The sequence below is a fragment of the Sus scrofa genome, chromosome 4 (genome assembly GCF_000003025.6).
Source record: "Sus scrofa isolate TJ Tabasco breed Duroc chromosome 4, Sscrofa11.1, whole genome shotgun sequence".
Classification (NCBI taxonomy): Eukaryota; Metazoa; Chordata; class Mammalia; order Artiodactyla; family Suidae; genus Sus; species Sus scrofa.
The window spans coordinates 124,619,447-124,635,079 of NC_010446.5; the positions used below are offsets into that span (position 1 = coordinate 124,619,447).

General features: G+C 54.9%; 1 protein-coding gene across 3 annotated transcripts; it reads left to right on the forward strand.

Moving 5' to 3' along the window:
• On the forward strand, window positions 441–10,192 carry GFI1 (growth factor independent 1 transcriptional repressor). Of its 3 annotated transcripts, XM_021090230.1 has the most exons (8): window positions 449–532; window positions 678–2,085; window positions 2,874–3,087; window positions 3,397–3,579; window positions 5,331–5,800; window positions 5,922–6,059; window positions 7,094–7,259; window positions 9,556–10,192. In XM_021090230.1, the coding sequence occupies exons 3-8, from the start codon at window positions 2,973–2,975 to the stop codon at window positions 9,732–9,734; spliced, it is 1,251 nt and encodes a 416-aa protein (XP_020945889.1). In that variant the 5' UTR covers window positions 449–532; window positions 678–2,085; window positions 2,874–2,972; the 3' UTR covers window positions 9,735–10,192. The 3 variants fall into 3 exon arrangements, with proteins under 3 accessions (XP_020945888.1, XP_020945889.1, XP_020945890.1); XM_021090229.1 differs by lacking the exon at window positions 678–2,085 and having other exon boundaries at window positions 441–532; XM_021090231.1 differs by lacking the exons at window positions 449–532; window positions 678–2,085 and adding an exon at window positions 2,092–2,730.

Here is a 15,633-nt window from a genome sequence, read left to right on the forward strand (position 1 = left end):
CCAGACCCCGGGGGCGGCGCAGCCCAGGCAGGCGGCGGGGTTGGGGGGTGTCCCGGGCCAGCTGGGCGGGGAGGCCTCCTCGGAGCTGGGCGCTCCCACCCCCGGAGCTCCAGTCAATCTGTGTCCTGAATCAGTGACTGCTTGTCGCTGCGGAAGTCTCCCAGGAGCCAAGAATAGTGCTTTTCTTTCGAGTCACGTCTAGTGCCCGGGCCCTGCGGGTCTCCCCATCTCCCGCTGTCCCGCAGAGGAAAATCGGGGAGGGCGGCTGCGAAGGCCGGGCCCCCTGCCGCCTGCTATCTCCTTGCGCAAAGGAGGAGCGCGCCCCGCCGCCCGACTGGGGCTGGGGGGGGGGGGCAGGTCTGACACGGCTAAGCGAGCTACTCCTTAACGCTCAGGAAGTGAAGCTTGTGGTTTTGGGGGCTGAGCTCGGAAGGAGATTTAAAAAAAGAGAGAGAGCGAGACAGCGCGGTCTTTCCCGAAAGCAACTCAGTTTGAAAACTCGGAGCGCGGTGCCCGCGCCCTGACCCCGCAGGTAGGTCCGCGGCGCCTCTTTCCCTGGCGGGGGCGGCCGCGGGGGCTGGCCGGGCACCCGCCCTGAGGGGGCGATCGGAGGGCGCAGCCGGGTTCCCACCCCCACCCCGCAGCTGTTCAGGAGGCCAAAGAGCTCTATCCTCTAGGTCCCGGGCGCGACCCGCACGACGGACGGGGCTGGGGAGCTGGCGCAGGGGACGCCCGCCAGGCGGATTGGTGGTTCTGCAGGGGAGTGGGATCTACCGGGAAGGAAACATCTGGTGGGGAGGCGGTGGCAAATGGGCTCTGGAGGCTGCCCCCTCCGCCCCTCCAGCTCCCGCCTTCCCAGGCCATGACCGTGAACACAGGCCCCGCCGGCCCGCGTGCACTGCGGGGCCGCCCCGCCCCCGGCTGCCAGCTGCTGCGAGAGGTCGCCTTCCCACGCGCTCAGCCCTACCACCCCTCTACCCACTCCTCCCTCCCAGGAACGGACAGAGCCAGCCGGGATGAGACAGAGGCGCGGGGTTGTGGCTCCTGCTGGGAGGCCGCTTCCGTGCACGCCTGATCCCGCGCGGGCACAGCCGGCCCAGCCGCAGCGGCGGCCCGGACAGCTCACCCCCTGCCTCCCTGCCCCCGTCCCGCTCTGTGTCAACGCAGACCCAAGCCGCGGGAGGGCTCTCAGGACCTTTTCACCCCGTATGCCTTTTCTTCCGAGTTTTATGGTTGTTTTCAGTAACAGGGTTTTGCGTTCGTGGTGTCTGAGAGCGGCTCACGCCGGGGCGCAGAGGAAACCGCGTCCTAAGGCAGCGGAGCGCCTGGGAGCCTCCTGAAGCCCCTGTCCCAGGGGCTGACCCGGACAGACGGGCGCCCCTCTCACCCCTAGGGGGCTTCTGACGTTTAGGACGCAGGAAACGTCCCTTGGGACTCCGCTGCACGTCCCAGCGGTCTTTTCTCCCAAGCCTGTCCCCCCTCCTCCTCCAGGGGGGAGGGCACGGTGGGGCGCGGGGCAAGAACTCGTTTTGATTCCGGAGCGCCAACCTTTAGACCTAGACCCTGTCCTGCATCTTGCCCTGGGAGACGCACGGTTCCTACGCCGGCAGAATAAACCGCGCGAAGCCCAAGGGTGGGGGGGTCCTGGCCCGGCCCGGGATCCCCAGAGCCCTCGTTTCTGAGCTAAGACCACCGAGAGCGGCAGCTCGTTCGTGAACCCGGCCCCCGGTCGTCTTCACCCCGAGAGGAAGGCAGATTCGTTATCCCCACACCTCCCCGAGCCGGCCTGGTCCCGCCTCCGGAGCGAGCCCGGGGCCAGAGCTGTAGGCGCTGCCCCGCCTCCCCCGCCGGAATCAGGTTTCGACCCCAGGATTAGGTGAACTGATTGGGGGGTTAATGAGAGCGGCGTAGCGGGCAGCTAGCTCCCTTTCAGGCCCGCGCCCCATCCCCGCTCTCTGGCTGCCAGAGCAGCCTGCTCTCTCTTGCGTCCTCTAAAGTGTTGGTTTTCCGCGGACTCCCGGACACCGTGCGTTTCCCATCCGTCGCGCGCGAATCCGGCTCGACTTCCCCAGAGCGAGGTTTTTGGTGAGCAGAACGGAAAGTGCTTTTTCCTGAGACTTGGTTTCCGAGGTTAGGTCTCCACGGTCTGGGGTGTTTGGCCCAGCAACCTGCCTGTTCGCTCCGCACGCGCGTCCCCAGGCCGGGTTTTTCTCCGCGTGTGGCACTAAGCTGGGGTGATTCAGATCACCGAGAAGCGAGTTCCTCCCGGGCCCGTCATTTGTCCTCTGCCACCTGTTCCCCTCCCTTCCTGCCTTTCTCCAGCCTTTGCTGCTCCCAGTCCTTCGGCTGCTGTCCCCTCGACCCTGCCTCTGCCCCTCTTTCACTCCAGTCTGTAGCTGGCTCTTCGAGGGCTCGGCTCTTTGCCTCGATCGGGTCTGCGACGCTCCACACATCCCCGCCCGCCCCCACCTAAACTGATTCTTGAGTTGACGCCTTCCCTCCCAGCCCCAAAGCAGCCCCAGACAGGCAGAGAGCGGGGTAAATAGCTGCATTGGGGACTTTGGCTTTCCGAGGGTTTGATTGCCAGAGCGAGTTTTGCTAGGGAAGGGGAGGGGCGAGGGGCGTGGGCAGGGCAGAAGGAAGAGGCCCGAGTCTGGGCCGGGGGAAGGGTTTACGGAGGAGCTGTGGCGGCGGCGGCCGGGCTCGCGCCACCTGTCCGAGTGCCACCTGGTGAGCGCGGCGCAGCGGGGCCAAGCCCCTCCTCCCGCGGGCCTTCCTCCCTCCTCGCCAGCCCAGGCTCACTCTCCGCTCGGCTGCAGGGGCCCCGGAGCGCGCTGACCCACCCGCGTTTCCACCCTGTTCTCCTCTCGCAGGTCTCCGCCTGGTTGGGGCTGAGCAAGAACCCGGGGGACGGTGGGCTGACGGCGGCTCCAGGGACCCTTGGAGCGGAGTGGGGAGCGCGCCCGACCACCATGCCGCGTTCGTTCCTAGTCAAGAGCAAGAAGGCTCACAGTTACCACCAGCCGCGCTCTCCGGGACCCGACTATTCCCTCCGCCTGGAGAACGTACTGGCGCCAGGCGGAGCAGGTGCGGGGCGCGCGCGGCCGGGCGGGGCTGCTCTCGGAGCCACCGATCTGCGCCCCGCCACCCCATCCCCCAGGAACCGGGAAGGGCGGTCCCGGCGCCCCTCTGCTGCCTTTTTGGTTCTCTACCGTTCCGGTTCCTTTCGGGCTTGTCGCCTAGGTGCCAAGCCCTCTAGGCTCCCGCCCTTGGGTCCGAAAGGGTTCCGTCCAGGGTTGGGGGAGAGAGGAGGGAGCCCGGGTGCCCCAGTCTGGGGGGCGCCGCTTTAGAATCATCGGGCCCGACCTGAGCCCCTGTCCCGCCACCTCTCCGCAGACAGCACCTCCAGTACTGGCGGGGCGAAGGCGGAGCCCCGTGGCCGTTTGTCCCCCGAGTCTCAGCTGACCGAGGCCCCGGACAGAGCCTCCGCGTCCCCCGGCAGCTGTGAGGGCAGTGTCTGCGATCGGAGCTCAGAGTTTGAGGACTTCTGGAGGCCTCCGTCGCCTTCTGTATCTCCAGGTAGGGACCTGCTGGGGCCCCACGGCGAGGGATGAATCGGCTCGGCTTTGGGCCCAGAAATGCTAAATGGGTGGCACAGTGTCTTTCCGAGACGGAGGAGTTTGTTCTTGAGCCCCGCGGGGAGGCATCGGCTTCTCGGGGACAGGGGCAGCCTGACCGTGGGGTCTGCCGCCTGGATCCGAGGCGGCGGGACCTGGGCCCTTCGTCCCAACATTCGTCTGGCCAGAGCCAGTGGGTGAGAGAAAATAAGGAGTCTTCTCCTCGGGCAGCAACGCTTTCTGATCCAGAGCTGATTGTGCAGAAAGAGCTGGGGTCCCAGAATCCAGACCCGCGAGTCTTAGCTGGGCAGTTTGAGAGGAAAATGTCTTTGCCTTTAAAAATAAAGCTCACTTCCATGGCCTTGGGCCCAGCAGACCCGGGACGAAAGCAGCGCGGGATGAAAATCTCGGCTTTGCACTGGGTCTTCGCTGGCACGGATTGGGGGCCTATTTCATTTTTCGTTCTGCGGGCTTGGCCCAGCTTGGGGACCAGCCCGTTGGTTTCATTTCCAGCCAGCAATCAAGTTTCGTGCAAACGGAGTGACTGCACGTTGGGTGGGGGCGAATCTCCGGTGGTTCCGGCGGTGGGGACCGGGGAGCTTAGAACATCAGGATTCTGCCAAGCACCGGTTATTTCCAGATTTCTTTACCAGTTTTTAAAGATATCCCCAACCCCATCCCACACTCAAGTTCATCGACTTGGCTAAAACCCTGGTGCCCGCGAGTGCATCTGGGAGCCAGCGACCCGAGGGCTCTTCTTGGCTGTGGGGGACCCTGCCCTGCAAAGACTGGGCGCCGCCGGAATCTCCGACGGTAACCCGAAATGCAGCTTCTCCTTGAAGCGGCTGTCCTAGACCGGAGTCTGCGGTGTGGGTCGTCAGAGTTGCAGATGCGTATTTTACTTGGGGGAGAGTATACATTGGGTATCCACCTGGCTTTTAGCAAAATTCACATGGGTGGGAGGGCAGGAGGCCTTGAATTTGGAAAGCTGGTCTCCTTGGTGGTGGTGGCTAAACCTTAAATGGTAAATTATTCTCTGAGAAATTCGTGCCCCCCACCCCCGTCAAACTATGACAGGAATGGGAATGGGGTGTGTTTGGCTGGCATTTCAAGTCCCAGGCCCTCTTCCTGCTGCCCCTTTGCCACCTGCACTGGGCATGTAGTAACTCTGAGACATGTAAACACCTTCCCGCTTTTTTCCCCAGACAGATGTGTCTTGGGTAGGCTGGACCGCGTTTTCTTGGTTCTTTCCCTCCCTCCTCCTTACTGATCCCAGCAAAGACAAAGGGCGGAGTGGGAACAGGTAGGGTCCGGGAGACGCCGCACTGGGCCTTCTGCCCACCAGCTGGGTCCAGGGCCGGAGCGGCCGCCGCCTTCTCCTCCCGCGGAGGTCGGCTCTGCCCAGAGCGGCTCTATGGGGCCCGCCAGATGTGCTGTCCAGCCAGGAAAGACCTGAAGGTCGTGCGCTTCGCTGCCCTGGCACGGAATTTACCTCTCTCCTCACCCGATGTCATTTGAAGTTCCCGTGGGCCGCCCTGCCGCCACCAATGGTCCTCGAGGTCCCAGGGTCGCGGCGGGCGTTTGGGCCTGGGGGCACCTCTGGCCCCCGGCGCGACGCCCGGCGCACCGAGTGCTGCGCAAGGGCTGGGGGCCTGGCGGTCAGCAGACGGTCTTAAGCCTGAGCTGACCCGACCCCGCCTTGTGCCTCCGCAGCCTCGGAGAAGTCGGTGTGCCCGTCGCTGGACGACGCTCAGCCCTTCCCCCTGCCCTTCAAGCCGTACTCGTGGAGCGGCCTGGCGGGCTCCGACCTGCGCCACCTCGTGCGGAGCTACCGGCCGTGCGCGGCCGTGGAGCGCGGCGCCGGCCTGGGCCTCTTCTGCGAGCGCAGCCCGGAGCCAGGCCACCCCGCGGCGCTGTACGGCCCGGAGCGGAGTGCGGGCGGCGCGGGGGTCGGGGCGCCCGGGGGCGGCAGCGCCGGAGGCGGCGCGGGCCTGGGGCTCTACGGCGACTTCGGGCCCGCGGCGGCAGGACTGTACGAGCGGCCGGCGGCGGGCGGGCTGTACCCGGAGCGCGGCCACGGGCTGCACGGCGACAAGGGCGCCGGCGTCAAGGTGGAGTCGGAGCTGCTGTGCACCCGCCTGCTGCTGGGCGGTGGCTCCTACAAGTGCATCAAGTGCAGCAAGGTGAGGCTCCCGCGCGCCCCGGCTTTACCGGCCCCGCGCCCGCGCCCCCGGCCCGCGCCCAGCCGGCGTGCGCGCCCTCGGCCCCGCTCAGCGGCCCTCTCCCCGGCCCCACCCGCCTCAGGTGTTCTCCACACCGCACGGGCTCGAGGTGCACGTGCGCAGGTCCCACAGCGGCACCAGACCCTTTGCGTGCGAGATTTGCGGCAAGACCTTCGGGCACGCGGTCAGCCTGGAGCAGCACAAAGCCGTGCACTCGCAGGTAAGCGCGGGGCGCACGGCCGCGCGCCGCCCTGCTCGGATCCTCGCGTCCGGGCATCTTCTGCTTCTCGGTGCAGCGCTGGCCGCTCTCCGCCCGGCCGCTTTCTCCTTGGACTTCCCCCATCTGCCCCTTGTCGCCTCCGCCATGTCCCCTCGCTCAGAGGTGGGCACGCAGGGAAAGGCGGGTGGTGGCCGACGCAGGCCTCGAGGCAGCCCTAGAGTGTGGTGTCCCATCCTCGTGAGCCTGCAGGATGGGCTCCCGATCCTTACTTTGGGTTTGAGAGGGGCTTGCCATGGACTCTTGCAACCGATGTAGCAGATTTATTAGCTTCGTTTCTTGGCCTCCTTTCTTTCCACCAAATGGCTGTCATTTAACCTGCATCGGCCCCCACGCCTACCGGAAAAGAAGGAATCTCAGCTCACTTAGAGCGTCCAGCATTTGCCCCGCTGTCTTTTCCCTTATAAACGGTTGTTGCCCAACTTCCAGGGACTAGGCACGTGAGGATCCAGTAGCACATGGGTCCCTGACAGGAACCCCCCCCCCCAGAGGACAGTTTAGCTGCGAGATGGAGGGGAGAGGAGCAAAGTAACTATGCCAGGAGAATGCTTCCAGACAGACTTACTGACTGGGAGAGCACTCCCCCCCTCTCCTTCCACCCCGCACTGGCTGTGGGGGTAGCAGGTTTGGGGAGGAGCATCTCGAGTGACTGAGGTCTAAGCCTCCGGGGGAGCAGGGTGGAGAAGTGTTTGCAAATGGGTGTCACAAAGGGCTGGGTGGGGATGCGTTTTCTGCCCTGGGGTGTGGAGGGTTGTGGCTGCAAAGTGTTCGGGTGGGAAAAAGTGTCGAAGGCGTAGAGGATATGGTGGGAGGGGCGGAGGCTGGAAAGAAATGGGGAGGAAAGAGGATAACGGGGCGACTGAGTGGAAGGGGAATCCGAAGGAAGAGACCCTGGCTTCGGGGATTTCAGGGTCAGCGGGGAGGAGAAAGGCAGCCTAGACTCTTGCAGGAGGAAGGCCGCGTCTCTCTCCCCGCAGGAACGGAGCTTCGACTGTAAGATCTGTGGCAAGAGCTTCAAGAGGTCGTCTACACTGTCCACACACCTGCTCATCCACTCCGACACGCGGCCCTACCCCTGTCAGTACTGTGGCAAGCGGTTCCACCAGAAGTCGGACATGAAGAAACACACCTTCATCCACACAGGTGAGCTGAAGGCTCTCGGCGTCTAAGGAACACCTGGAGAGGGGTGGGAGGCGGGGGGCAGGGGCCAGCAGGATTCACTTTCTCTGAGGTTCCGGCCCCAGAATAGGTGCAGGCGTAATCACTGCAGTGTGTTAAAACCAGGGGGCAGATGCTCTTCGGTTCATTTACATACGTGGTTCCCGCCAGAGTTGGGGGCTGTGTCTGAAGAAGCTCTCAGCAGGTCAGCTGCAGGTTCTCTGTCCTGGCAAAGAATAGTTTCCTCTAGTTTTAGCAGCTGCTCCAACTGCTGCCTGCTCCAGGTGAAATATGAGGCTCCAGGGTCCTCCCAGAGCTGGCTCGCAATGTTTACCTAGTGATTGCGACTTTCCCTAGGGCGGCCACCCAGCCTTTGGGGGAGGGACTTAGGTGTGGCCTCTTGGCTGCGTTTTTAGGAGTCGGACAGCTCATTCTGATTGAGCAGGGAAAACTGGTAAGTACTACTAGCCTTTTTCTGCTAAGTACTTGTTAATTGCTTTATCTCACGTTATACTCACAGCACCTCAGGGAGAGAAAGACTCTTCTTCATCCCCGATTTAGAGATGAGGAAAGTGAGGCACAGCAGGGTTAGATAGCCTTCTCGGGTCGTAGTGCCAGCAAGTAGCAGGGCCAGGACTTAAATTCAGGTCTGTCTGCTCTCAGATGTGTACACTCTTGACCTACTGTTTATTATATTCTGTTTTCAGAGTCAAGGGGATTGGTGGGTATAGAAATTTTCTGTTCATTTATTGCCCTTTTCATGATACCAGCGAGTTCGCCCCCAGAGTGATCATTCCGTACCTATTATAATGCCTGATAATTTACGAAGTGTCATTCGAGTCTCACTGCCGTCCCATAAAGTAGAAGGAGCTGCTCTTACCATCCTGAAACTCAGAGAGAGGGAATGATTTACCAAAGGCCAGACTGCGAGGAAATCATAATAGGGCCATGGGATGCTCTGGCTTCCAATCCTGGGCTCTTTCTGGAGCACTTTGATTGCGTGTAGGTGGTGGTTCTCATGCCGGGACCACTCTCTTTAATAGTCAACCAGACATGGACACGAGACCCAGACTTTGATTTCAGAACATGAATGCCACTGACAATAAGTTGCAGGGTGTTCCAAACAACCACCCCAGGTATTATAAATATGCTTGGGGCAGTGTAGATGCCCCATCAGAAAACCTAGAAAAAGACCCTACTGTCAACATTGCCCTCTTGCCTGAAATTTCCACGTAACTCACTCCTTCTGAGTAAAGGGGTCCAAGACATTTACCAAGATGCAGCTAGGATCCTGACGGCAGGAAACATGAAGCTCTTATCGAACATTCCCATTACAGCTAGGATTCGTTTCTCAGATTTGTCTGACCCGAAAAGGATAGGAGAAGTTTTGACGAGTGGCTCCTTATCAAGGAAATCTGAAACATGAAGATAGAAGGGAGAACAAACAGCAAGAGGAACAGGAGTTTCCTCAAAAACAACTTCACCAATTTGGTGTTCCCTCCCCGCCCCACCCCCAGGCCAACCCCTGCTGAGGCTGTTTGGAAAATCGAGTCGTTAAGCAGCACTTGAATGGGAGCGGGAGGGGGGAACCACCCCTTTTCTCTCTGCTCCTTATTAATCTACGCTGAAGCGTTGCTGGTAGATAAAGAATCCTGTGATTAACCTCACAAAAAGAAAGTAGAATCAAGATAGAAAAAGGATCAGCTGCCTTAAGAAATCCTTTGCGACCGAAATGTGGATTTTTTTTAAAGAGGAGACTTTGCGAAATGCCCACAATTCGGATCCATTCTCTTGGGCTCCCAGAGCAAGAAGGAAAACAGGCTGGCGGTCCATGCAAACCAACACCCACTTGGAAACTCAGATTTGCAAACTTCCTCTCAATGAGGGCAGAGTCACATGGTGTGAAAAACAGCACGCCCACCCCCGCCCCCGCCTGCCCTGCGCTGAACATCTGCTGTGGAAGCTCTCTGCTTCTCAAGGCCCGGGAGTCCTCCTGGGGTGGATTCAGCGGCAAGGCTGCGGAGGGCACGTGGCCTCGGCTCTGCTTCCGTTTAGCAGGAAACGGTTTGAAGCTTCTGGCTGGGAACCCCCAGCCCAGAGAGCCTCCCTTTCGCCTGGTTGCAGTCCCGGCTTCCCAGGCCACACGTGTCACCCTCCAAGCTGCTCGAAGGCCTTAGACTGTGGTGCCAGCAGGTGCTGCCAAGAGCACGTGAGTCACCGGCTCCCCTCTGGCCTGAGCAGAGACTCACGCTTCCTCCCTCCGCCCCTCCCCTCCCTGTAGGTGAAAAGCCCCACAAGTGCCAGGTGTGCGGCAAGGCCTTCAGCCAGAGCTCCAACCTCATCACCCACAGCCGCAAGCACACAGGCTTCAAGCCCTTCGGCTGCGACCTGTGCGGGAAGGGCTTCCAGAGGAAGGTGGACCTCAGGCGGCACCGGGAGACGCAGCATGGGCTCAAGTGAGCACCCCCTGGCCGGCCGCGGGCGCAGTCACACAACACTACGGAGGGCAGCCTCCCCACGGGCCACCTGCCACTTCTGCAGCTTCCCCCCCATCCCAACCGGGGGTCCCCCTTCCCCTTCCTCCCTGGAACCGCCAGAGGTTCAGCCTGGAGTGGGAACCCGAGGACTCCCTGGGCTTTAGACTCACCGAAAAGGCCCCTCTCCCCGGGGCCTCCAAGTCAGGAGGCGGTCAGCTGAAACCTTGGGCCTCAGGGCCCCTCCTACTCCCAGCCCTGGGAGGGGAGGGAAGGCCCTGTCTTCAAGCCTGTGAGCCCTCCATGTGTACCCTAGAGGGAAAAAAAAATGGTATTTTTACTTTGATGAAGTTTCTAAATGTTTTTAGCTCTTCGGGAGTTTATTATATTTGTTAATACATATTTATTAGAGTGATGTTTTAAGTTAATAAAGTATTAAGACTCTTACATATTGCTTTTCACTGAGGCAGGGAATTTGGGCAAGACCTTGGTTTGGGTCTGTAGGGGGAGTTGGCACTGGAGCCGACTGAAGCTGCGGCTGAAAGTAAGGCAGACAAGCCAGCATCCCGGGAGAGGAAGAGCCAGTTGCTCACTTTTCACATGCTTTTTCTGCTCCTTCTGTGGCTGAGATCCTTCTTTCTTAACAGAAAAATGAGGTAGACAAAGCTGAGCTCTGGCCGTGCCACTCCCCGCTGGCCCGCCTGTACACTGGCTCTTTATTCTGAGAGCTTCAGGAGTTTTACACGCCAGGAGGCTCCCAGGTGAATAAAGGCATCACAAGCCTCCTGTCTGGAGGTGGAGTCTTAGTCCGACTCCATCACCAACATACCCTGTGATTTGGGCAAATCCTCTGACCTTCCTGATTCTGGCAGGTTCTAAATCTGAAGGCTGATGAGGGGCAGTAAAATTGGGACCTGGGAGTTCCTGCTGTGGCTCAGCAGGTTAAGAACCTGACTAGTATCCATGAGGTTGTAGGTTTGATCCCTGGCCTCGCTCCATGGGTTAACAATCTGGCATTGCCATGAGCTGCAGCATAGGTCACAGATGCGGCTTGGATCCCACATTGCTGTGGCTGTGGCATAGGCCGGCAGCTGCAGCTCGGATTTGACCGTGAGCCTGGGAACTTCCATATGCTACAGGTGCAGCCCTATAGGAATAGGAAAATAAAAATGGGATCTGAATTATTTCTGGCTCTTTCTCATCTGAGAGAACTTCTGGCATAAAGCAGCCCTTTCTTTTTTTTTTTTTTTTGTCTTTGTCTTTGTAGGGCCACACCTGTGGCATATGGCAGTCCCCTCCCAGACTAGGGGTTGAATCAGAGCTGTAGCTGCTGGCCCACACCCCAGCCACAGCAACAAGGGATCTTTGACCCACGGAGTAGAGCGAGGTCAGGAATCGATCCCCTGTCCTCATGGGTGCTAGTCAGATTCGTTTCTGCTAAGCCACGATGGGAAGGCCTAAAGCTGTCCTTTAAAAGAATGAAACCAGAATAAGGTCCCGGTCTAAACCCCAGCCACCTGTACTCTTGCTGACATCTCCCAGCCAGGGTATGCGTGGCCCGCGGTGACCGTCAGCAGGTTGTCCATTTCTCTTCAAGTCAATTTCGCCATATTGCTTGCGCACCCGGTGTGTGCCTGGCACCTGTCTAGGTGCTGGGGATATACATCAGTGATCAGTGTTCTGCGGAGCTTCATATATTTGGTCATTGCTGACTCTGCAGCTCCCAGAACAGTGCCTGACACACAGTAGGACATCAATAAATATTTGTCGAGATGGTACGTGAATCAGTAGAGAATGAATTCCTGCTGCAGTCTGGCGGGCTCTGCACTCTACAGCACAGAAGGAAGAGAAATTGCTTGAGGGCCAAGGAAGCGAATCCAGCACCTAGGACTCTCTGTGGGTGGGTGGCTAAGGGGCGCTTTGACCATGTTTTTCTCTGGTCTCCCCAAATCTCAGTGCTTGGCTGCCTTCCCCTGGTTTTCAGCACCACGTCTTTCCAAGTCAGTGTACTCCCATTCAAAATTGCAATCTGTTCATTCTAAAATGCAGTTTAAGATAATTTTCCAGAACTGTTGGGAGAGCAGTGGCAGCATCCAGGAACCTCTGCCGAGTGTCCTGGGAAATGAAGTGCCCCGTGAGTAAAGATCACAAAACCTTCTCACAGGATTCGGCATATGCACCCTGGTTGGTTATTTCCAAACTGGTTTGAAAAGAAGTTACACTGGGGGGTAAGTAGAACTGACTGAAAGCTAATTGGTTGCTTTTTCCTGTTTTTCCCTATGACATTTAGAACTTTGGCCGGTTGTCATAAGCCTCGTCTATGCTGTACATGTGGAATTTTAATTCTGATGTTACTGGTATGCTTTTCGGAGGGGGCATTTCTCTTGCTATCCTCCGTTCAGAATCAAAACAAATTACTGCGCCTGTTACTGTGTGAAATTTGAAGATTGCAACTCTCTCTCTTAACGTTATTACTGGACTCCATTAAAAATAGATCGTGAATATTCCATGTCACATTATTCATGAGGCAGGCCCTATGCCTTTTGTCCGCCGGAGTAACAGGAGAAAGAGTAACGAGAGACACCAGAGCACACCTTTGTTTCTCTCACTGAATTTTTAATAACCCCTCCAGCCAGCCAGTTGGTGAAGCTCAGCTCTTGCATAAAAGTGGAAAAGCGCAGCTCCCTCAGAGCAGACCAGCCCTTTCAGAGGCTAATTTGAGTTTGCGTTCATCCACATCAGAGATGATCAAATTACCTATCAAGTGTGCCGAGCTATCAGGATTCAGGCCACATAAAAGGTGACTTTCACCTGATTGATGTGAGACAGGGCTGGAACAATTGCGTTTGAAAAGCCCCGCCTTAATTAGAGGCATCACGAAGCATCACCCCGGGTGAGTTCTCCACCGCCCGCCCGTGCCCTTGAAAATTGGGTGTTGGTAGTGATTGGCCCTGCATCGTTTTGTCATGTGCCTGTTTGTGTGTTTAACAGAAATGAATTTCTGGAGTCCTAGCTGTTTAAATCTCTGCTGCTGTATTATTTCTAAAGTAGAAACTTGCCAGGAAGCACATGCGACAGGTGTTCATGACCACGTAGTCAGCATTTCATTCAGTCAGTTTTTGTTTAAAAAAAGGAATTTCATCCCAAGCCCTTCCATCTTAAAAGTTTATGTTAATGTTTTCTAGTGTTCCTTTGCAGTCGACACACATGTGTGCGTATTTATGTGTTTTTTTTACCCTGTGATCAATTTATGTCTAGATAGCTCTTTTATGGATCGATTGGTAGTGTGGGCACATACTTAAAACGGAAACATTTTGAGAATTTTGACTGTTTTTATGGTTAAATGTTATTCAAATCTTAGTATTTATTAGGAATTTTATCCGTCATTAAGATAAAGTCTTCTGAAATTTTATTTTAAAGTTATTCACTTTCAAAATAAAGCATGTCAAGCGTATGGGAGATTACAGAGAATAACATAATCAGCAGTGTTTTGCCATGTTTCTTTCCGATTTTATTTTTAACATCAAATATTAAAGATGGTTGAATACCTTCTAGAATGTGTTTCTTTCTCACCTCGGTCCCTTTCTTTCCTCAGGAGCATCCACTGTACCACCATGAATATTTTTATTCTTTTGCTTATATATATTCTTCCCATAAACAACATATAATATCATTTAGATATGTTTACTTAATATAAATGGTATCCTAGTGTATATATCCCTCTGCACGTTTTTTTCTCAACATTCTGGTTTTTTTTTTTTTGTTTTTTTTTTTTGAGATTTATCCTTGTAGGTACATGCAGTTTTGTGCAGTTATTTTAACTGCTTCGTATGGAATTCTATTGTGTGAACTGGTGATTAATTACTTCTTTTCCTGTTGGGAGAGTTTTAGTTATTTCCAATCTTCCTGATCACAGACAATTGTGGTGCCAGCCACCTTTCATGTATCTCCTTGTGAAAGAGATTCTTCAGGGCATGTTCCCGGGAATGGAAATGCTGGATGTTTTTACTCAGCTGCTCTCCAAACGTTGTGCCTGTTTGCATTCCCATCGATGGCAGGAGAGAATTCCCGTTGCTCCAGGTCTTAACCAGCCCTTGGCGTTGTCAGATTTTAAAAATGTTTGCCAGTCTGATGGATGTGAAATATGCATGTAATCTGCGTTTCCTGATTCCTAGTGAGGCTGAGAATCTTTTCATAAGTTTATTGCCCTGACAGGTTTCCTTTTCTGTGAAATGCTTGTGCATGGGCTTCGTCCATTTTTTGATTGGGTTGCTTGCTTTTTATCATTTCTTTTCTCACGTGTCCTAGGTACGCATGTTTTAGTTAGTTAAGTGTGTTGCCCACACTCCCAGTCCTTAGCCTTTTCATTGTGGTCCAAGAGATTTGTTTGTTTTGTCTTTGTGTCAGTGTGGTAAAATGTATCAGTTCCCTTATGCTTTTATCTTTTATGTCTTAATTAAGAAACCTTTCCCTAATGGGTAATCATGAGTTTATCACCTGTATGTTCTTCGTGAAGCATTAAAATGCTTGCTTACAACATTAGCTTTTGAAACCCCGTGTAGGTAGATGATATGAAATAGGATCTAATTAAACACTTTTCCCCACACAGATAAGCAGTGACTACAAAATTTTGTACTGCAAATGACAGTCTTTTCCCTCTGATTGTAATGCCACTTTGTCATCATATGTCAAGTTTCTATTTCTGGATAGTTCTGCTCCTGGGCTTCCTGATCTGTTCCATTGATCGTTTTTGTCTGTCTCAATGCCAAAGCCATGTGTCTCACAAACCCTTAGTAGCTAGTAGGGAGGGCCTTCCTCTGAGCTGCTGCTTCCTCTTTATTAGGAGTGTCTTGGCTACCTTTGGCTCCTGGCTCTTGCTCTTGAAAAACTCTGCTGTAATGTTTATTTGTACTGCACTTATTTAATTGGGAAGTACCAACATCATTTTGATATTGACTCTTCCCATCCATAAATATTGCTCATTTATTAGGGTCTTCTTTTATGTCTTTCAATAAAATTTTATAATTTTCAACATAATTTTCTTTTTTTTGTTCACTGCTCTCATAGTTCTTCATTTTTAAACGTGTTATTGATTGACTGACTGATTGATGGCCAGCCTGAGGCATGCAGATGTTCCCAGGCCAGGATCAAACCCCACACCACAGCAGTAATAACACTAGATCCCTAATCCACTGAGCTGCCAGGGAACTCCTCCTAGTTCTTTTTTAAAATTGCGTTTCTGTCTGCTGCTGGTGTATGGGAACAAAATTATTATTTTTGTATGTTGATCTTGTACTTTGCAACTTTGCTGAACCTTTTTTTAGTTTGTTGAAGATTATTTTAGATTGTCAGTGTGCGGTAATATACACTGAAATAAAATATACACATTTTATAAATATTAAAATATGTAAATGACCACAGCTTTGTATTGTTCTTTCCAACATACTCTTCTTGACTTACTGCACCAGCCAACACTGTATTAAATAGAGGCAGAGGAGTTCCCATCGTGGCGCAGTGGAAACGAATCTGACTAGGAACCATGAGGTTGTGGGCCTTGCTCAGTGGGTTAAAGATCTGGCGTTGCTGTGAGCTGTGGGTGTAGGTTGCAGAGATAGCTGGGATCCTGCATTGCTGTGGCTGTGGTGTTAGGCCAGCAGCTGTAGCTCCAATTAGACTCCTAACCTGGGAACCTCCATGCACTGTGGGTGCAGCCCAAAAAAGCAAAAAAAGGGGGGGGCAGAATAGTAGGCATCTTGACTTATTGTCAATTTCCAGGAAACTGCTTTTAATTTTTCACATTTTAGTGTGGTGTTTTTGGGTAAGTTTTGGTAGGTAACTTTTAAAAAATCAGGTTAAAAATCTCTATTGCTATTTGACAAGAATTT